At 39.5% G+C, this 23398-nt stretch overlaps 1 protein-coding gene across 1 annotated transcript in view; it reads left to right on the forward strand.

The window, feature by feature from the left end:
- Positions 766 to 23398, forward strand: part of WDR41 (WD repeat domain 41) — a 47053-nt gene continuing 24420 nt past the window's right edge. Inside the window, exons 1-4 of the mRNA XM_013966716.2 lie at positions 766 to 1103; positions 3230 to 3345; positions 21280 to 21328; positions 22532 to 22663. Coding sequence (XP_013822170.2) covers positions 1053 to 1103; positions 3230 to 3345; positions 21280 to 21328; positions 22532 to 22663 — 348 coding nt within the window. The 5' untranslated portion in view covers positions 766 to 1052. The remainder of the gene's footprint in view (positions 1104 to 3229; positions 3346 to 21279; positions 21329 to 22531; positions 22664 to 23398) is intronic.

The raw sequence follows: 23398 nt of genomic DNA on the forward strand, positions 1-23398 counted from the left end.
ATGGAAACAGTGACTTTATTTTCTTGGGCTCCAGAATCACTGCAGATGGTTACTGCAGCCATGAAATTAAAAGACGGTTGCTCTTTGGAAGAAGAGTTATGACCAACCTAGACAGCATAGTAAAAAGCAGAGACATTACTTTGCCAACAAAGGTTCATCTAGTCAAAGCTATGGTTTTTCTAGCAGTCATATATGCATGTGAGAGTTAGACCATAAAGAAAGCTGAGAGGCAAGGAATTGATGCTTTTGAACTGTGTTGTTGGAGAAGACTCTTAGAGTCTATTGAATAGTTCAAACAGTTTCTGTCAAGTACATTTGTTGTCTAGGTGGAGAGAGGAAGGCTTAGTACTTCCCACTCTTTCTGCTTTCCTGAGGTTTCTCTAGTGTACTCTTATGAGATTCTTTCTCAGCTGCCCTAAAAGAAAGCAAAGGAGGAATCTGGACCAGAAGAGGAATCTAGATCAGAAGAGTATTCCTTAAGTTCTGGTGTATGCATATGCCACTGGACTAGTCCAGATGAAGGAGTTTAGGGAAGTACACCTTCTCCAGGCAGCTCTTTAGGAAACCGCGGGGAGGGGGAAAGATTTCCTGATCCCCAAGCCAAGTAAAAGATGCACAAGCCATCTAAAAAAGGAGGGTAGTATTCTCGGCATGAACTTGCTCTGCCGGCTCCAGCTGCAGCGCCACGCACGTCCGCTAGGGGCCGCTCCAACGACCCAATCTGGGCGCGCAAACCGGGCGACGGCGCGCGCATGCTCACTGGGTGTAGCGTACGCCTCTGAACCTCTGCGGACACCCTAGCTTTAGACTGCCGCTCCCCTGGTGGCTACGCTAAAGCAAACCTCTAGCAGCTGGGTACGGCAGCTCTTTGGGGACAAAAGTGTTCCCTCTGGGGTGGGCTCCGCTTCGCGCTCACGGGTCTTTCGGGCAGACCTGAGCCGGCAGGTATCAGAGGGTGCGCTGTGCTGCTATCCGGGACCAGGAAGAGGCCAGGCTTGCGCGGAGTTGGGGTTGACCTGGGCCGGGGCCCGCGGGACGCCGTCGCTGCCCAGATGTTGCGATGGCTGATCGGGGGAGGCCGAGAACCACAGGGACTGGCCGAGGTAAATCCCGGGTGGACCCTGCCTGCCGCTGCAGTGGCCTAGCCTGCCCGAACTGTGGCTGCTGTCTGAGCCCCTCTCGCATCTGGACGTGGGAGACCCGGCGGAGGCGGGGCCTGCGGGTTCCGAGGGCGAGGTCGGCGGGGGTGGGGGACCCTTTCCCTGCGAGGTAGCCCCCACTTCCAGGAGGTGTGGAGACGGAAACTGATGGAGTCCAACGACAGAATCAAGCACGCCCAACCAGTCTTCTGCCTACTTAAAGCAGTCTCATTCTAGTTTTAAAAGCATCCAATTTAGTAGAGAGTAAGACGGTGTGACTGCAGATTGACACTTGGTTTGTTTGATATTTTGTCACTTCCCAACATCAACTGATGCGTGCTCAGGGAATATGAAATTAATTTCATTAATTCTATAAAACCAAAAAAGATGTGATGATTTTAAAAATCAATAATTTGCTTAAAAGTTAAAATTATATTCGAATTATTTTGAGTTCCATAGTCACACTTTCTTCATTGGGCCTGACTAGCTGAATAGACAAGTGTTGAGAATAAAGTAATTTTGGAACCTGGAAAGTATTGAGGTCTGGAATTTATTTCAAATGCTATTCAAGAGTAGGATTCATGTTGAATTCTCTCTCTTTTTTATAGGAAATATTTTTGATTGTTAAAAAAAAACTTGCGTTGTAAGCAGTCTTCTCCATTTTAACTTCCTCATATCTTTGCAGTTGAGGCTTATTATCATTGTCTTTAAAAGTATTTCTTATTTAAAATTAGGTTTATTACAGATAGGCTTAAATTCTAAAGATTGTGGAAGAATTGTGGAAAATTGACTAGTTTGTATGTGATATATATGACAGTTCCTTATTAACCCAATTCTTATTTTAATAATAGAATTTTATTAACTAATTCTGCCCTGTTTAGCACCCTTTCATTTGGAGGAAGTAGTGTACAGTTTTCAAACTTCTTGCGTTTTTCTCATCAAAACCACTGCTAGAAGGGCGATGGGATAAATGAAAAAATTACTGCTTTGAGTTAATTTTTTTAAACATTAATGAGTGTTAAATTGTATATTTCTTCATGTAAAAGTACTTGTGTTTTGTAACTGCTGTGAATTCTGAACCAGTGATTTTTAGTTCATTGTGCAGGAACTTTGCATCTAGGCTTCTAGTTTGAAGCAGTGTTTGACTGCTGGGGTGGTTTTGCCCCTTAGAGGACCTTTGGCAATGTCCAGGGACATTTTTCGCTGTCACTGTTGAGAGTTTCAGGGAGAGGCTGGATTTCTATTGACAGGTAGTGTGTACAAGCCAGGAAGTAGGTGCAGCATTCTGAAATGCGCAGGAGAGCCCTCAACAAAAGAATTACCTGGTCCCAAATGTCAGTGTCGTCATGTTTGAGAAGCTACAATTTAGAGGTTAAGGAAACAGGTTTTATCATGAAATAGTACTGGATTTGACTATAGGAAGGGAATTGGTAGGATCTACCTTACAGAATTATTCAGTGAGTTATAAGCCGTATGTGCCTTTATACAGCGTGTGGCATATGGACTGCACTCATACACTTTCCAAATAGAAATGAAGGTGTGTAGGTCTTAGGACTAAGCGTCATACTGTGTAAATTTACCAATTATCTTTATCAGTATTGTCCAGAGTTGAATTTATTGAATTCATTGAGTATGAATTATTTCATTTTTCCTTTGTTCATTCAGTACATGTGTCGAGTGCCTGTAATGGGGTAGGCACTGTTTTAGTCTATGTTATATTTTACCCCTTTGACTTAAAGTTGTATTTCTGCCAAATTTTGAGAAACACCCGTTTAAAAATATTGTGTTGGTTTGGCCCATTAGTTTTTTAGATTTATTGAGGTGTAATTTCCATAAAACAAAATGCATTCTTTAAAATTTGTTTTGACCTGAAAATATTTAAATTTATGATGTAGATTTGTGCTAAGAGAAATGTTTTATGTTAAATTGGCAGTTACTTAATATTAGGGGAAATAATATATAGTATTCGGATACCGTATATTACAGTTTCTAAAATCTTGTGTTCTTAGATGTATATCATATAGTTTTATTCCAACATGATCTTTTATCATAAATCATTTTATGTTTTTTTCTGTTACCCCCATTACAAGAAATCTCCGTTACAGACAATAGGTGAAGAACAAACCCAGAACCCCTACACTGAACTGCTTGTACTGAAAGCTCATCGTGACATTGTACGGTATCTGGTACAGTTAGATGGCTCCAGGTAAGCAACTCTAGTTACCCAATTGACTACTGTTTGGAAAGAGGTTTTTTTTTTTGGAATTTTACATTAAAAACAACTTCAGAATTAATCCAGCTTTTCTAAAAATTTTGGAACTGATCAGTAATAGCATTTAGTAGAAATTGACCTCAGTGGCTTGATGAAATATGTGTCTGAAGTCTTTTTGCTCAGAAGTTAGGGTATCATTTCTAGTGATTTGATGGTTATTTTTGCTTATTCAAAGTTTTGGGTTTCTTTTTTGTTATTGTTTTTGAGTACTCAACAAATACTCTTGTTAGTTTAAAGGAAATGTGTGACTTTAAAATGTTGGTGGGAGTTTTAACTGTATGTTAAGGTGAATCTAAAGAACCAACCCAGGTGGCACAGTGGTAAACAGTCCGCCTGCCACTGCAGGAGACACAAGAGATGTGGGTTTGATCCCTGGGTTGGGAACATCCCCTGGAGGAGGAAATGGCAACCCACTCCAGTATTCCTGCCTGGAAAATCCCATGGACAGAGGAGCCTGGCGGTCTATAGTCCAGGGGGTCACAGAGTCAGACATGAGTGAGTGTGCACACACACATACCCCACATACACACAAAATGTTTAAATATCAGGTACCTCCCTGGAATGTACTATTTTCAGTAGAAGATTAGGAAAGTATTTAATCTGAATTTTTTGTTATTCAAATTTTTTTTTTTTTTAACACCCAAAACATTTTTTATTGGGTTATAGCTAGTTAGCAATGCTGTGACAGGTTCAGGTGAGCAGTGAAGGGACTCAGCCATAGATATCCGTACATATCCGTGTATCCACTCTCCCCCACACCCCTTTCCATCCTGGCTGGCACATAACGTTAAGCAGAGTTCCATGTGCTATTCAGTAGGTTTTTGTTGTTATTCATTTTAAATATGGCAGTGTGTACATGACCTTCCCAAAGTCCTTAACTATCCCTTCCCCCCAGCAACTGTGAGTTCATTTTCTAAGTCTGTGAGTCTCTTTCTGTTTTGTAAGTTTGTGTCATTTCTTTTTAGATTGCACATGTAAGGGATGTCATATGATACATCTCCTCTGCTTCCCTCAGTATGACACTCTCTAGGTCCATCCATGTTGCCGCACATGGCCTTCCTCCATCCTTTTTAATGGCTGAGTAATATTCCCCCCGCTTCTCTCTCTCTCTCTATATGTATATATGCACATATATATATTTATTTCTTTATCCATTCCTCTGTCAGTGGACATTTCTGTTGCTTCCGTGTCTTGGCCGTTGTAAACTGTGCTGCAGTGAACACTGGGGTGCGTGTATCTTTCAGGCCATGTTTTTCTCTGGGTATATCCCCAGGAGTGGGGTGTAGGGTCATTTGCTAGCTCCGTTTTTAGTTTTAAGGAACCTCCATACTGTTCTCCATAATGGCCTATACCAATTTACATTCCCACCAACATCGCAGGAGGGTTCCCTTCTCTCCACTTCCTTTCTGGCATTTGTTGTTTGTAGGTTTTTGATGATGGCCAGTCTGACCAGTTGTGAGGGGATAGCTCACTGTAGTTTTGATCTGCATTCCTCTAATAACTAGCAATTTTGAACATCTTTTCACGTGCCTAAAGGCCATCTGTTTGTCCTCTATAGAGAAATGTCTGTTTAGGTCTTCTGCCCAGTTTTTGAGTGGGTTGTTTGTTTTGATGCTGTTAAGTGTCATAAGCTGTTTATAAACCTTGGAGACCAATCCCTTCTCGGTCACATCATTTGCAAATATTTTCTCTCAGTCTGTGGGGTTTTTTTGTTTTGTTTTGTTTATTGTTTCATTGCTGTGAAAAAGCTTTTGAGTTTAAGTAGATCCCATTAGTTTATTTTTGCTTTTATTTCCAGTATTCTGAGAGATGTGTTAAAAATGATTTTGCTGTGATTTATGTCAGAGAGTGTTCTACCTATGTTTTCCTCTAAGAGTTTTATAATGTCCGATCTTGCATTTAGGTCTTTAATCCATTTTGCACTTATCTGTGTGTGTGGAGTCAGGAAATGATCTAATTTCACTCTTCTACATGTGGCTGTCCAGTTTCCCCAGCACCATTTGTTGAAGAGACTCTCTTTCCAGCATGGTGTAGTCTTGCACCCTTTGCCATAGATTAATTGATTAGGTGCACGGGAAAATGTTCCTTATTCTGTACTTCCTTGCTAGCATGTATGATGTTGTGTTATATTTGCAAATAGAGAAGGTGTATAGGTCTTAGGACTGTAGATTTAGCTTGTTATTGATCTGTAGATCTGTTTTATTAAGCCTCTGTTCAACTATATGCTTATCCTTTGTAGCCTCTATCACAAATAACGATTACACAAGTAATTGTGTAACTGTATAATATTTATCTTTCTCTCTAGATAAGAGTGAGGGACGTTTTTTTTTTTCTTATTCTCCACAGTATCTTTAGTACCTGGCATGGTGCCTTACATGTAGCAGGTAACTAATAATTGTTAAATGAATGAATGACTCCCTCGACTAATAAGTGTACATGTTGCATGCCATCCGGAATCCCTAACCCCACTTCTCTTGTCTCTATCAGCTACTCCACTATCGTCTCTTAATTTTCTCTTTTGTCTTTGATACCACCTTTGTTACTTTTCAACCATTTTGAACTCAGTGGGTGACTGCTGCTGTGACTATTTCCAGTTCTTAGTATCATTGCTGATGTCCTTTAACCTTGTCTTCTCCGCTTTCCTTCTGTCTTTGGTGTTTAGTTGATTGTCCCACATGCAGTGCAGTTCTGGCAATACCTGGAGTTGTGTTGAATTTTAACGGTTAGGAGGACAGTCCTGATGAACAGTCCCTTCACCACAGTCACAGCTGCAGTCTCGGGTTCCCAGGCCACCTGCACTTCTGGCCAGTTAGCTACAAATTCTCAGGTTTGATAATTATCAGGTTTGATAATTCTCTAGAATGACTAACAGAACTCAGGAAAGCACTCTATTTATGATTACAGTTTTTAAAAAATTAATTAATTAATTTTAACTGGAGGCTAATTACTTTACAGTATTGTAGTAGTTTTTTGCCATACGTTGATGTGAATCAACCATGGGTGTACATGTGTCCCCCATCCTGAGCCCCCTCTCAACTCCCTTCCCATCCCATCCCTCAGGGTTGTCCCAGTTCACCAGCTCTGAGTGCCCTGTTTGCATCAAATTCATGCATCGAGTTTGGACTGGTGATCTATTTCATATATGTAATATACATGTTTCAGTGCTATTCTCTCAAATCATCCCAGCCTCGCCCTCTCCCACAGAGTCCAAAAGACTGTTCTATACATCTGTGTCTCTTTTGCTCTCTTGCATACAGGGTTATCGTTACCATCTTTCTAAATTCCATATGTATGCGTTAGTATACTGTATTGGTGTTTTTCCTTCTGACTTACTTCACTCTGTATAATAGGCTACAGTTTCATCCACCTCATTAGAACTGATTCAAATGCATTCTTTTTCATGGCTGAGTAATAGTCCATTCTGTATATGTACCACAGCTTTCTTATCCATTCATCTGCTGATGGACATCTAGGTTGCTTCCATGTCCTGGCTATTATAAACAGTGCTGCGATGAACACTGGGGTACACGTGTCTCTTTCATTTCTGGTTTCCTCGGTGTGTATGCCCAGCAGTGGGATTGCTGAATCTTATGGCAGTTCTATTTCCAGTTTTTTAAGGAATCTCCACTCTGTTCTCCATAGTGACTGTACTAGTTTGTATTCCCACCAACAGTGTAAGAGGGTTCCCTTTTCTCCACACCCTCTCCAGCATTTATTGTTTTTAGACTTTTTGATAGCAGCCATTCTTACTGGCATGAGATGGTACCTCACTGTGGTTTTGATTTGAATTTCTCTAATAATGAGTGATGTTGAACATCTTTTTATGTTTGTTAACCATCTGTATTATTATAAAGGATATGGTCAGGGCTAGCCAAATGAAGAGATACAAAGAGTAAGGTCTAGAAGGATACCTTCTATTCTGTGTCCTCAGGACACATTCCCCTTTCAGTGTATCAATGTGCATCACCAGTGAGGAAGCTCCCTCAAACTTTGGGTGTCCAGAATTTTATTGAGGTTTTATTACATGGGAATGATTATCTCACTTATTTGCCACATGACTGAACTCAGTTTCCAGTCCTTCTCTACCTGTTGTCCCTTCCCTAAGCCCCCAGGTTGGGAGGTCAGGATGATATCCCGTGGCTCAATTACAAACCAGGGACAAGTCCAGCCAAATTATTGTAGGAGCACATGGTCCTCAGATTTTTAAGATTTCACATCGATTGCTATCCTTCAACCAGAGAAGGCAGTGGCACCCCACTCCAGTACTCTTGCCTGGAAAATCCCATGGACAGAGGAGCCTGGTGGCTGCAGTCCATGGGGTCGCTAAGAGCGACTTCACTTGCACTTTTCCCTTTCATGCATTGGAGAAGGAATTGGCAACCCACTCCGGTGTTCTTGCCTGGAGAATCCCAGGGATGAGGGAGCCTGGTGGGCTGCTGTCTATGGGGTCGCACAGAGTCAGACATGACTGAAGCAACGCAGCAGCAGCAGCAGCAGCAGCAGCAGCAGCAGCAGCAGCAGCAGGTATCCTTCAAAATGTCTTCTTGACTGTTCTTATTACATAGTTTGAAGAATTTGAAGAAAAGGCCATCTTGTAGAATAAGGATCATTGTACAGATACTGATATTTGATTGCATTTTCCCAGTGTGGTGCTTGTGTGAAGGCTAAGTCTCTTTAGTTGTGCCTGACTCTGTGACCCGATGGACTGTAGCCTGCCAGGCTCCTCAGTCTGTGGGATTCTCCAGGCAAGAATACTGGAGTGCATTGTCATGCCCTTATCAGGGGATCTTTCTGCTAAGATCTTTTCAATCAGGGATTGAACCCGCATGTTGGCAGGCAGGTTCTTTACCACTTGTGTATACTTCAGTTATTCAGTGATGTAGTAACTGTTTTGTCAATAGTACAGAGCTATAGAAGAGAATATCAGTTATCTATTGCCATTGTCAAATATCAGCCCAAGCAGTGACTACAGCCATGAAATTAAAAGATGTGTGCTCCTTGGAAGAAAAGCTATGACAAACCTAGATAGTGTGCTAAAAATCAGAGGCATCACTTTGCCAACAAAGGTCCATATAGTCAAAGCTATGGTTTTTCCTGTAGTCATGTATGGATGTAAGTTGGACCATAAAGAAGACTGAGTGCCAAAGAATTGATGCTTTTGAACTGTGGTGCTGGAGAAGACTCTTGAGAGTCACTTGGACTGTAAGGAGGTCAAACCAGTCAATCCTAAAGGAAATCAACCCTGAATACTCATTAGAAGGACTGATGCTGAAGCTCCACCTGATGTGAAGAGCCAACTCATTAGAAAAGACTCAGATGCTGGGAAGATTGAGGGCAGGAGAAGTGGGTGGCAGGGGTTGAGATGGTTGGATGGCATCACCAACTCAGTGGACATGAGTTTGAGCAAGCTCTGGGAGATGGTGAAGGACAAGGAAGCCTGGCATGCTACAGTCCATGGGGTTGCAAAAATTGGGCACGACTGAGCATCTGAACAACAGCAACGAAAGCAAACAGTTTATTTCACTATTCTGTAGGGTGACATTTGGGTAGGCTCAGGTTGATGGGTTCTGTTGTCTGTGCCAGGATCAGCTGATCTTGTTTAGGTTCATGTGTGTTTATGTGGTCGCCTGGTGGATTGGTTGGGGTTGGCAGGTTTACAGTGGTCTCAGCTGGGATGACTGGGGATCTCTCCACGTGGTTGCTTGAGTGCTGTTTCAACAGGAATGGAATTTAAATACTGGTAAAAGGGCAAGCCCCAGTGTAAAACTCTTCAAGTCTATTTTCAGTATGTTTGCTGCTGTTTCATTGGTTAAAGCAAGTCAGAAGCTGGCATGAATTTAGTCAGTTGATAAGTGAACTCTTAGCTCTTGATGGGAGAAGCAACTAAATCCTGTTGCAGAAGGTGGCAGATATAGGGAGGGAGATTGTTGGTCATGTTTATTTGTATACCACAGTGAATCTAAATGTCTTGAATAGATTTTTTAAAAAGGCCAACTTTTGGCTTTTGCAATCAGGTAAACATATTACTATATGAACTACATTTAATTCTTTGTCTCCAAGTCATGACTACGTCAGAATTTGCATATAATTAGGTATGAAGTTTTTCACTCAGTTGCAGACCTGAAAAACTTTTGATCTCTTTTGTTTGAAAAAATTTAATTCTGTAGTGTACTTTAAAAAAACCTGAAAGAGTCATTATTGGTAAGAAGTACATAAAAAATACACAAATGATGTAACTGTTATAAACAGAAGAGCACAGTGTTTTCATTCTCAATGTAATAGTTTAGATAGCCCAGATATAGCTTTACCATGACATATGTACATTATTTATGCATTGTCAAATTACAGAAATACCTTTCCAGTTTCTAAATAGTATATCATTATTCCTTTTATGTTTTTATTTAGTTTTTATGGACATCACATTCTGGATTTTTGGTCAACTGTTGTAATCCAGGTTTCACGCTTCAGGTCTTTAGATAATATCATTTTATTGAGAATTTTGCAGAAGGATTTTCTTGTTTTCTCGGTGGCTCAGCTAAAACCAGTGAGTGGAAAATTTTCTCAGATTGGTTTTTGAAGATACCAAATAAATCCTGTATAACCTAACAGACAGCTGCCTTTTCTTTTCTTCTTTAGTATTTTTTGAACATGAAGTGAGGGTCATATTGATTGGGAGACCACTAAAGAAGGCTAAGCCTCAGCAAGAGTCTTCCAAAAAATGGACTGTGCTAAAATTGCATGTAATACTCTAGCATTTGACACATTAAACCAAACTGAGTTCATAACACATTTTAAGAATAGTTTTTTCTGTTGCTCATTTGACCATCCCTTGCTTCTCCAGGAAACAGACAAGGTTATGCAGGATGGTGATCATGACTGGAAAAGAATCAGATGACCCATGAAATGCCAGGCTGGAGGCCAGAGTATACCCCTAGGGTGACTGTGAAGCTGTACATTCACAGGGATTTAGACAAACAGTACAGTTTGATAATTCACTAACAGTGAACGATATGTCACACCTTTAAGAAAATATTCTAAAGCTAAGAATATCTTTCTAAAGATATTCTTAGTTTCTTTCTAAAACTAAGAATAACATTTAGAGAATAGAAATCAGTAGTCAAGACCATTTCAGTTCAGTTCAGTTCAGTCGCTCAGTCATGTCGACTCTTTGCGACCCCATGAATCGCAGCACGCCAGGCCTCCCTGTCCATCACCAACTCCCAGAGTTCACTCAGACTCACATCCATTGAGTCTGTGATGCCATCCAGCCATCTCATCCTCAGTCGTCCCCTTCTCCTCCTGCCCCCAATCCCTCCCAGCATCAGAGTCTTTTCCAAGGAGTCAACTCTTCACATGAGGTGGCCAAAGTACTGGAGTTTCAGCTTCAGCATCATTCCTTCCAAAGAAATCCCAGGGTTGATCTCCTTCAGAATGGACTGGTTGGCTCTCCTTGCAGTCCAAGGGACTCTCAAGAGTCTTCTCCAACACCACAGTTCAAAAGCATCAATTCTTCAGCGCTCAGCTTTCTTCACAGTCCAACTCTCACATCCATACATGACCACAGGAAAAACCATAGCCTTGACTAGACGGACCTTAGTCGGTGAAGACCATTTAGATCCTCCTAATACCTCAGTTCCCTGGGAAGTAGACAATAAAATGGAGTTAAGCATGAAAAAGGATTGTTAGAAATACGAAAGGAAAGGGAAGAAGCAGGATTGGATTAGGGGAGCCATCTCAAACCGTGATGGTGATTTGACCAAGTCTCTGTAAGCCCAGTGTGGAGCTCTGGAGGAAAGAATGCTCTTCAGATGGCCCTGCTTTAGGGAGATGGCGAAGACTGTCTCGCCTGCGTTGCTTGGACGCTGGCTGAGGGTCGTCCAGAGGTGTGCCCTGGCGTCCACCACCTCGCCTATGTCCCAGGCGCTGGGTGCCAGCTGAGATAGCTTGCATGCGTGCTTAGTTGCCTCAGTCACGCCAGATTCTCCGCCACCCTGTGGACCATCGCCCGCCAGGCTCCCCTGTCCATGGGATTCTCCAGGCAAGAATACTGGAGTGGGTTGCCATTGCCTTCTCCAAAGAGATAGTTTGAAAGCTGAAATGGACTCGAAGTCAACAGCTGGAGGCAGATTAGCCACATTCCTCATAACTGGGCATAGTCCTGTCTTGAAGGGGTATCTGCAAGTCAAGATCTATACTGCCTTTCTATACAAACTCTATCTTGAGATCAGTAATGTTTGATGAGAGGACGTTTTCTTTATAGAAGGATTCAAGCTAGGAAGAATCATAGAATTGGACTCTTATTTTGCCATCTCTAATAGAATAACAAATTTAGGCAATGCTTATTGATAGCTGTTAACATCACAAACACGTATACACAGACAAAAGATTGCCAGAAATTGTATTTCCTGTTGGGGAATATAAACTCCTTATGAAATAGTCTTACCAAATAGTCAAATTTAAATATGATTAAGTCTCTAGATGTCTCAGTTTACTAGAAACACAAGGGACACAGATGCATATAAAATGATAACACAAGAAAGTAGCTAACAAAATCCAGACTATGAGAACTCTGAAGACAAATGCTTAATTACAAGGAAAAAAATATATGAAGAAAGAATCAATAAAATAAGAGAGACTAGAGATACAACAATCAGTTGCAGTATATGAACCTTATTCATGGACTGTATCGTCCATGGGGTTGCAAAGAGTTGGACATGACTGAGTGTCCAACTTTCACTTTTCACTAGATCTTCTAATATACTTAAAAAGCATTGTGAGACAAATTTGATTACATTGTGGTGATATTAAGGAATTAAATGTTAACTTATTTGTGATGTAAATATGTATTAAAGTATTTATTGATGAAATGAAATACGGGATTTGCATCAAAAGAAACTGCAGGAGGGCGGGTATTGACTGTGGTACAGATGAAACAGTATTGGTCACAAGTTGATAATTATTGAAGACATGTGATGAGTACCTGGAGATTTTTGTTATACTGTTCTGTTTTTGTTATATGTATTTAAATTCTTCATAATGAACAGTTTTAAATGATGTATATTTTATATAGAGGGGAAAACCCTCCAATTTAAAAGGTATTTTTGTTTCAGTGTATTTTTTCTTGGGTATTATTAGAAATAGGAATCACACATAGACATGAACCCATCAGCTTAATAGCTGGATTACTAGCTGCATTCCAGCTAGCAAAAAGCTGGATTAAAGGATGTAGCTTTGATATACAACCACAGTGGGTTTCCTAATTTTCACCCTGAGTTATGTAGACTTATTCACTGAATTGCTGGTATAGCTGGACATTCGTGAGCTTCCCACTCAGATGTAAGTTTACCTCAAAAGTAAAAGCAAGCCAGACTGTTCCCTTGCTATGCAGTGCTGTGCTTAGTCGCTCAGTCGTGTCCAGCTCTGTGGCTGCATGGACTGCAGCCCGCCAGGCTCCTCTGTGCATGGGATTCTCCAGGCAAGAGTCCGGGAGTGGGTTGCCAGGCCCTCCTTGTTCCCTCACTATGAACAGACAAATCTCAGAGAGCCCAGAAGGGTCTGATCTGACTCAATGAGTTCTTTAAACTTACTTATTACTCAGTGGGACAGAGAGGCCAAGGCTATTTCTGTAGTAGAAGTTCCTTCCAGAGAAGGCAATGGAGCCTGGTAGGCTGTAGTCCTTGGGGTTGCGAAGAGTCGGATACAGCTGAGCAACTTCACTTCCACTTTTCACTTTCATGCGTTGCAGAAGGAACTGGCAACCCATTCCAGTGTTCTTGCCTGGAGAATCCCAGGGACGGGGGGGCCTAGTGGGTTGCCGTCTATGGGGTTGCACAGAGTTGGACACGACTGAAGTGACTTAGCAGCAGCAGCAGAAGTTCCTTCACAGGTATTTGAGTTCAGAAAGATGTAGTTTCCCACCAATTTAAGTCACACAGATTTTTTTGTATTCTAATACCTATAAACTTGATGTCATTTAACTTTGTGATTTGGGGGAGACAAAAGCTTATCAAAGATTTTACCTTTGCAAATAACTGTGGGAACTAAAGATTTTTCCATCTTTATTCTGTTTGTGAGACGTTCATATTAGCATTGTGTTAAGTAAATAAGTGCTTGTGCTTAGTTGCTCAATCATGTCCGACTCCTTGTGTTACTTAGTCAAGGGAAAAATTTTCTGATGCTAGAGTAGGTCATGAAAGAGTCAGCAACATAAATATCTATGGTTCCTGAAAATGCTCTGAAGTTGCCTTCAGCTTCTCTTACAAGTTTCTGTCTACAAACTTCTCTAATTTTCTTCAAGAAATGCTAGCATCAAGGTAAGTAAAAGTTTATTTTAAAGGAAAATTTTATTATTTTTTATTTTTGTCTAGTTTCTGATATTTGCATTTTTCAACTTTATTATAAAAACTATATACTATTTTAGTTGCATTATGATTAGAAAGTACTTGTGAAATTTGTTGGAAAGGGACTTCTGCATTGTCATAATAATACTCTATTTTTATTTTTCCAGGACTTTATGGTTATGTAAATATTGAATACAAGAAAGTTTAGGTTTATGGCTTATCTTTTTTTATATCCTTTAAGGTTATGTTTGAATCCTGTAGCACCTTTGATTTAGTTAAAATAAATTCTCCTGAATAAGAACTATTATATAAGCACTTAAGTGATGGCCATAGGAATTGCTTGCGGTAGTACTTTATTTTATACAAATCTTTGTGAACCTTTGCTGTACTTTCAGCCACAGTTGGCAAGAATGAGAATACTTTTGCTGAGCTATCCAAAGGAAGGTGTTTACAGGAACTGATTCCTATAAATTGAAATAAGCATAACAGAATTAGCAGTGGACTAATAATTTGGACCCTGTCAAAGCATTCCATCATACTGCAGACTGTGAGCCCTTCAAAGACAAAAACTTAGCTCATTGATCTTTACTTTCAGGATCAAGCATATAAATATATAGAATTAATGCTTAATGTATAGTTAAAGCTTACTAAAGATTTCTAGAATAAGCAAATCATTCTTCAGTTCAGTTCAGTCGCTCAGTCGTGTCCAACTCTTTGCAACCCCATGAACATGCCAGGCCTCGCTGTCCATCACCAACTTCCAGAGTTCACCCAAACCCATGTCCATCGAGTTGGTGATGCCGTCCAACCATCTCTTCCTCTGTCGTCCCCTTCTCCTCCTGCCTTCAATCTTTCCCAGCATCAGAGTCTTTTCAAATGAGTCGGCTCTTTGCATCAGGTGGCCAAAGTATTGGAGTTTCAGCTACAACATCGGTCTTTGCAATGAACACCCAGGGCTGATCTCCTTCAGAATGGACTGGTTGGATTTCCTTGCAGTCCGAGGGACTCTCAAGAGTCTTCTCCAACACCACAGTTCAAAAGCATCAATTCTTTGGTGCTCAGCTTTCTTGATAGTCCAACTCTCATATCCATACATGACCACTGGAAAACCATAGCCTTGGCTAGATGGACCTTTGTTGGCAAAGTAATACCTCTGCTTTTGAATATACTATCTAGGTTGGTCATAACTTTTCTTCCAAGGAGTAAACATCTTTTAATTTCATGGCTGCAGTCATCATCTGCAGTGATTTTGGAGCCCAAAAAAATAAAGTCTGACGCTGTTTCCACTGTTTCCCCATCTATTTGCCATGAAGTGATGGGACCAGATGCCATGATCTTAGTTTTCTGAATGTGGAGCTTTAAGCCAACTTTTTCACTCTCCTCTTTCACTTTCATCAAGAGGCTTTTTAGTTCCTCTTCACTTTCTGCCATAAGGGTGGTGTCATCTGCATATCTGAGGTTATTCATATTTCTCCCAGCAATCTTGATTCCAGCTTGTGCTTCCTCCAGTACAGCATTTCTCATGATGTACTCTGCATATAAGTTAAATAAGCACAGTGACTGTATACAGCCTGGACGTACTCCTTTTCCTATTTGGAACCAGTCTGTTGTTCCATGTCCAGTTCTAACTGTTGCTTCCTGACCTGCATATTGGTTTCTCAAGAGGCAGGTCAGGTGGTCTGGTATTCCCATCTCTTGAAGAATTTTCCACAGTTTCTTGTGATCCACACAGTCAAAGGCTTTGGCATAGTCAATACAGCAGAAATAGATGTTTTTCTGGAACTCTCTTGCTTTTTCCATGATCCAGTGGATGTTGGCAATTTGATCTCTGGTTCCTCTGCCTTTTCTAAGACCAGCTTGAACATCAGGTAGTTCACGGTTCACGTATTGCTGAAGCCTGACTTGGAGAATTTTGAGCATTACTTTACTAGTGTATGAGATGAGTGCAATTGTGCAGTAGTTTGAGCATTCTTTGGCATTGCCTTTCTTTGGGATTGGAATGAAAACTGACCTTTTCCAGTCCTGTGGCCACTGCTGAGTTTTCCAAATTTGCTGGCATATTGAGTGTAGCACTTTGACAGCATCATCTTTCAGGATTTGAAATAGCTGAACTGGAATTCCATCGCCTCCGCTAGGTTTGTTCGTAGTGATGCTTTCTAAGGCCCACTTGACTTCACATTCCAGGATGTCTGGCTCTAGGTGAGTAATCACACCATTGTGACTATATGTTTGTTTATTCACACTGCTTGAGAACAGTGCTTTCTTGATTTTATTATAAGTCAGCCACTGTACAAACTATTTTTCTTCTTTTTTGCCTTTTAAAAAATTTTTATTAATTTTTTAACTGAGGCATAATTACTTCACAGAATTTTTTTCTCTGTCAAACCTCAACATGTGTCAGCCATAGGTATATGTATATCCCCTCCCTCCTGAACCTCTCTCCCATCTCCCGCCCCATCCCACCCCTCTAGGTTGATATAGAACCCCTATTTGAGTTTCCTAAGCCATACAGCAAATTCTTGTTGGCTGTCTATTTTACATATGATAATGTAAGTTTCCATGTTACTTTTTCCATACATCTCACCCTCTCCTCCCCTCTCTCCATGTCCATAAGTCTTTCTCTAGGTCTGTTTCTCCATTGCTTCCCTGTAAATAAGTTATTCAGTACCATTTTCCTAGATTGCATAAGTGAAAGCGAAGTCACTCAGTCGTGTCTGACTCTTTGTGACCCCCATGGACTGTAACCTACCAGGCTCCTCCGCCCATGGAATTTTTCAGGCAAGAGTACTGGAGTGGGTTGCCATTTCCTTCTCCAGGGGATCTTCCCGACCCAGGGATCAAACCTGTTTCTCCCACATTGCAGGCAGCTACTTTATCATCTGAACATATATATGCATTAGAATACGATATTTATCTTTCTCTTTCTGACTTACTTCACTCTGTGTAATCTGACCTCATCAGAACTGACTCAAATGCAGTCCTGTCTATGGCTGAGTGATATTCCACTGTGTATATGTGCCGCAGCTTCTTTATCCATTCGTCTGTCGTGGACATCTAGGCTGCCTCCACGTTCTAGCTATTGTAAGCAGTGCTGCAGTGAACAGTGGGATACGCGTGTCTTTTTAAATCCTGGTTTCCTCAGCATATACGCTAGGAGTGGGATTGCTGGGACATATGGTGGTTTTATTCCTAGTTTTTTAAGGAATCTCCATACCCTCTTCCATAGTGGCTGTATCAATTTACATTCCCACCAACAGTGCAAGAGTGTTCCCTTTTTTCCATACCCTCTCCAGTGTTTATTGTTTGTAGACTTTTGATGAGGGCCATTCTGACTGGTGTGAGGTGATATCTCATTGTAGTTTTGATATGCATTTCTCTAATAATAAGCAGTGTTGAGCATCTTTTCAAATTATTTTTCTTGATAGTGTTTGTATCATGGTTGCCTTCTACTCTACAAAATACAGATGATTGTTTTTTTGCCATGTAGTGAATGGATGGTAAAGAGTAGGGAAAAGCTATAATTTAGTTCATTACAGCCCTTTTTTCATGCCAAGAAACGAGGACTATTTCTTTAGTCCTTTAAACCTGCTAGAGGTAATCAGAAATGTGTTGGACTGGAAAGTGCCATATTGGAAAGATAAATACGATAAATGCTAAATTTTGTTGATTCTAAAAAGCCTATTTTCAGTACTATAACATCTCTAAAATTTGGATACATCATATAATTGGTGTCTTTCATTTATAACTGATAGCATTTTTCCTTAATAGTACATAAAATAATAGTATGTCTTACAGTTGATGTCTTATATATCTTTAGTACATTTCTAAACAATCACTGAATTTTAAGATCTTGAAATAAGAACCACATATAATTGATTTTGGCATTTCCCTAACACATGATATGAGATCTTACTATTTTGTGTGTATCAGTAAAGGATTTCTCTTAAAATCTTAGCTTTAGATTTGAATCTTTGGGTTCTATTAATTTAGAGTGTTTTAAAAATTTTTGTATATTATTGTATGGCAGTATAGCCCCTATTTTTTCTTCCATTGACTATATTAATTACTTAATTTTCTTCCATTGGCATTTAATTACTTCTTTCATTGTTCCTTACTTCTTTGCATAGTTATAGTGTATCTTACTGTTAGGGATTCTTAGACTGAACTTTCATTTCTCATTTGGAGATGGCTAGAGTGTGTGCCTGACTGATGAGGATAAACTGATTTGAGATAAGCTGATACAGTGCCGCCAGTTTTCAGTTATCCACGCTAGGAGAATGGATAATTGTCATTTGTGAATGATCTTCCATCCCTTTATTAGTTATTTTATGGCTGGTGCTGGTATGTAGCAAAGTCAAACTGGTTTGCATTTTAAAGCTTTATGTTTCCTCTTTAGAGCAGGTAATAATAAATAGTGGAACAGCAAAAATAAAGAAAAGGCAATAGAATATGAGAATTGAAAAGCCTGAATAATACACAAACTGGATAATTGACCTCTGAATGATAAAAAGAAAACAATGGGCTGTGGATTCATGCATTACTATTGAGCATTGTTTAGACTGAGCATTGTTTAGATTTAACTTTTGTTCACCACTGATTGAATTAAAGTTTGAGATGAAATGCTCTGTATCTCATTTCTAAACTCTCAACCGTTCAATCATCTCTCATTGTGAAGTCATGAGATTCAGACATGATAAAGCAATAATGCGAAGTTAAAAATCAGGGCTAGGAAAAAGTATATTTTAAACCTGTACTCTTCTAAAAGGGAGAAAAGCAATTATAAGAGTTTCAAGAATCAATAGAAATTGATATTTTATACCAAAGAAATCTTAAGACCTTGAGTTCTGCCCTCCCCTTCATCATGGTACAAGTAAAAAGAAATCAATAGCCCTAGAAACACAAGCTGTTAAAGATTGACATCCAGCAGTATTTTTGATATTTAAGGTGTTGCTTCGTATTCTGATTAAGACAGTCTGTGTAATTAAGCATAAGAAATTGTTTTTAAATATAAAAGTGTTTTCTTTTTAGTCTCCATATCTTTTGTATATTCCATTTTGAAAACAGAATACATGTTGTGTATGGGTTTAAAAGTAATTCTTTGTATGGTTTCTATCTAGTTAACTAAGACATTTTAAAAGGTCCTTTCTGTTAAAAAGATAGGTAGTTCTTTATTAAAAATTACTAATGGACTCTGTCAGACTCTATTAGGCCAATTTCCCACCTCCTGTATAATCTCTTAGCTCCTGCAGTAGAAGATGTAATCAAAAGATTCTGCAGCAGGTACTGAGTATGGGAATTGTCAGAACCAGTGAGGACAGTAGCTAAGTATGAGGCTTTGAAACTGAGCATGAGAAATTTGAACTTGAAGCTCAATTTGGACTGTTAAGGGAAGTGTTACATGACTGAAGTAGGGAGACTATATGGATCTCTATAGGGTAAAATTCAATAGAACAGAGACTCTCAGGGCCAAAGTATTAATAGTTTTTGTGTCCTCAAGTATCAGTTCTCTCTCCCAATGATACACACACAGCTCACGATGTTTACTTTAATGAAGATGTTTAAGGTGTGCCCAGATTTTTGTGAAAACGCACAAACAGTCTTGCATGGAAGTACACGTTTTCTAAACACCGTAGCTGCTCGTGGAGTACCACTTATTAATGGTTATTAACCATAATAACCAGCAGTTCACAGCTGGCTCTCAATAATACCACTTCCTTCTCTCCCATTCAGAAAAGCAAACCTTGAATTCAAGTGAATAAAAAGTGATATTAGGAGAACAACTTTGAATTGATTTTGATTCCCTATGAGTTATTTACACACTTGTGTAGTCCATTATTAACAAAGTTGATATGGTTACAATGTGACTGCTGTATAGCACTGTGTTGGGACACTGCTTGAGAACAATGCTATCTTGATTTTATTATAATTCAGCCATTGTGATGAATAATCCTGTACAGATTATTTTTCTTGATTGTGTTTGTATCATGGTTATCTTCTACTCTACAAAATATAGATGGTTGGTTTTTGATCTATAGTGGATGGATGGTAAAGAGTAGAGAAAAGCTATCTTTTTCAAGGATATTCATTTAAAAAAAACAAAACAGAAGCCAAACTTTCCCAACCAAAGGACACGAAAGGGAGATGGGATATTTATGTGGAAAGACCACAGAACTGAGAGGAGCAAAGGAGAGATACTGGCTTTAAATATAGTAGAGTTAAAATATCTAAATCCCTTTACCTAGAAAATAAGGAATCTAAGGACACTATTCCTTTGGTCTACTCCTGGAATATCACTGCCTGTCACTGTAGCTTTTCCTCAGCTTGGTTTTATGTCACTTCAGGGTTTAATCATATAATTTTAAAGGAAGGACTTTAAAGATCATTTATAGATCTCCCTTATTCTTAGTCTAACAGTTATTACAACTGTCTGAATGGTCTTATTCATCTTTGGATTTGCAGTACCTGACACAAAAATTATAAAATATTCTATAAAGATTTATTAAGTTGGCTTAAAGAACTTAATGTGCATTGATATTAGTAAGTCAGAATGATGTTAATAAAGTCTGATAATTCTTATTAAAACATTCTATTCTTATTTATTTGACTGCGTCAGGCCTTCGTTGTGGCATGCACACTCTTAGTTGTGGCACGTGGGGTCTAGTTGCCCAACCAGGGGTTGAACCCAGGCCCCCTGCATTGGGAGCGAGGAGTCTTATCTACTGGACCACCAGGGAAGTCCCTAAGGTCTGATTCAGTTCAGTTCAGTTCAGTCGCTCAGTCGTGTCCGACTCTTTGAGACCCCATGAATCACAGCACGCCAGGCCTCCCTGTCCATCACCAACTCCCTGAGTTTACTCAGACTCACGTCCGTCGAGTCAGTGATGCCATCCAGCCATCTCATCCTCTGTCGTCCCCTTCTCCTCCTGCCCCCAATCCCTCCCAGCATCAGAGGCTTTTCCAATGAGTCAGCTCTTCGCATCAGGTGGCCAAAGTACTGGAGTTTCAGCTTCAGCATCATTCCTTCCAGAGAAATCCCAGGGCTGATCTCCTTTAGAATGGACTGGTTGGATCTCCTTGCAGTCCAAGAGACTCTCAAGAGTCTTCTCCAACACCACAGTTCAAAAGCATCAATTCTTCGGCACTCAGCCTTCTTCACAGTCCAACTCTCACATCCATACATGACCACAGGAAAAACCATAGCCTTGACTAGACGGACCTTTGTTGGCAAAGTAATGTCTCTGCTTTTGAATATGCTATCTAGGTTGGTCATAACTTTTCTTCCAAGGAGTAAGCGTCTTTTAATTTCATGGCTGCAGTCACCATCTACAGTGATTTTGGAGCCCCCAAAAATAAAGTCTGACACTGTTTCCACTGTTTCCCCATCTATTTCCCATGAAGTGATGGGACCAGACGCCATGATCTTCGTTTTCTGAATGTTGAGCTTTAAGGTCTGATTAGTCTTAGTAATTTTAGCACTTAAATGTCATCAGTGATTTTTTGTTTTTCTTGACCTTTTTTCTCTAACCAGATTTGCGTCTGCTGGTGATGATGGAACTGTAGTTGTGTGGAATGCCCAGGTGTGTATTGATTCTGTGTGGATTATGTAACACAGACATGACTGTTGAGTATGCATTCATAAACATTACCTGGAAATAAGCCTGCATATCAGTAGACTGAGCTGAATTAATGTTTGAAAAGGGCTGCTTAGGATGAATCCATTTACAATGAGGACCAATGTTTCATAATAGAGTTTTTTATTTAAGATTTTTCCTGAGAAACAAATGCTAAATTATGGAAATAAATGTCTTAATTTTAATTGAGCAAAATTTAAGTTAGCAGCTATGTGCTGACTCTGAAAATGAATCAGGTGTTGCTTTTTGTGAGAGACAGTTTTTTCCAAATTGACAATTTTTTCTGAATTTTTCTAAATTGTTTGACAGCATAATATTCTTCCTATGTTTCACTTTAATAGTAATGTAATAAAAGGTTTATTTTTTAAAAAATATTTAAGGCTTTACCAAATTTCTCTAGGTCCTCTCTTCCTAATCCTTGGATTCTCAAAGTAGTCTCTTTTAAGCATTTATCTTCTCACCCTTGTTTGAATTGTTATCTATTCTGACTCCATCAGATCCTCATTTTTCAAGGGCTTTGCCTGTGATGGACACAGTTTAACATTACATTCATCACCTACATCATGAAATCCTGCAGCCTTGGAGAGATTTGAAATTTATGTTACATTTTCTTTGCATTTTTGTATTTACTACTTGGGAAGTCAGTGAGAGACTGATGGATGAAGACATTGGATGGATGGGAAGAGCTGTTGATGTTAAATAGAAATAGAGTCAATACTGACTTTATGAGTGGTTGATATATTATTGGGTATCTACATCCAATTGTTACTGTTTGCTGACTTTTATTTTCTTCTGCAATGTTATAAGATGGAGATAATAAATATTTGGATAATGAAGACTCCCTATATTTTCCCTGCTAGGTTACTGATATTTTATACGTAATTTACACAATTATAATCTTAAAACCAAATGGAAAGAGTATTCCTTAAAGTTTCCTATAACAATCTGCTATTTTCTATTAGAAAATAATTAAAATTATTTAAGCCTACTCTTTTAGCATCTGTTTAGATTCTGTTGCTTAAATTATAAAATCTAAGTAATTTCAGATGGAATGTATGTATTTTCTACCTGGTGGTTTTGCTTAATGTTGTCATTTAAGATTAAGTTATAAAATATAAAGTACTATTAACATTTTTATTGATGTTTCAGACAGGAGAAAAACTTTTGGAACTCAATGGACACACTCAAAAGATAACAGCTATTATTACATTGCCTTCTTTGGAAACTTGTGAAGAAAAAAATCAGCTGATCTTGACAGCCTCTGCTGATAGAACAGTTATTATATCCTTAAATCTAGAACCAAGTGAAACAGCTGTGGGGATCCAAGGGACCAGTGCATACATTATTAGACTTTATCCTCTTGAGGCCTGTCTGTACATTCATGATTTAGCAAAAACGGTTTTGTTCTAGCCTTCATAAGGTGCTTCTTGAAAGTATTAGGTGTCTGAAAAAAATTAGATTGGAAGTAGCAAGTTAAGACTTAGTGTTGATGGAAACTCCATAACTAAAGCTGTTCTTCCCAGCTTTATATAAAATTACAAAAGATGGAGGAAATGGAAGAATGTAGGCTTAAAAATATCATCTCAGTTTGTTTTTCAGTTTAGAGAAACAAAGATGAGTTGAACCAGAGAATAATTCACATTTTCTTATATGCTTATTGTACAGCAAAATAAACTTAATGGTCCCAACCCATAAGAACCTTCTGACAATCCAAGTCTGGCAGAAAATGTGCTCAGTGTTTTATATGGAGAAGGTGATGGCACTCCACTCCAGTACTCTTGCCTGGAGAATCCCATGGACAGAGGAGCCTGGTGGGCTGCAGTCCATGGGGTCGCAAAGAGTCAGACACGACTGAGTGACTTCACTTTCACTTTTCACTTTCATGCATTGGAGAAGGAAATGGCAACCCACTCCAGTGTTCTTGCCTGGAGAATCCCAGGGACAGGGGAGCCTGGTAGGCTGCTGTCTTTGGGGTCACACACAGTCGGACACGACTCAAGTGACTTAGCAGCAGCA

This window comes from Capra hircus, chromosome 10, assembly GCF_001704415.2.
Source record: "Capra hircus breed San Clemente chromosome 10, ASM170441v1, whole genome shotgun sequence".
NCBI lineage: Eukaryota > Metazoa > Chordata > Mammalia > Artiodactyla > Bovidae > Capra > Capra hircus.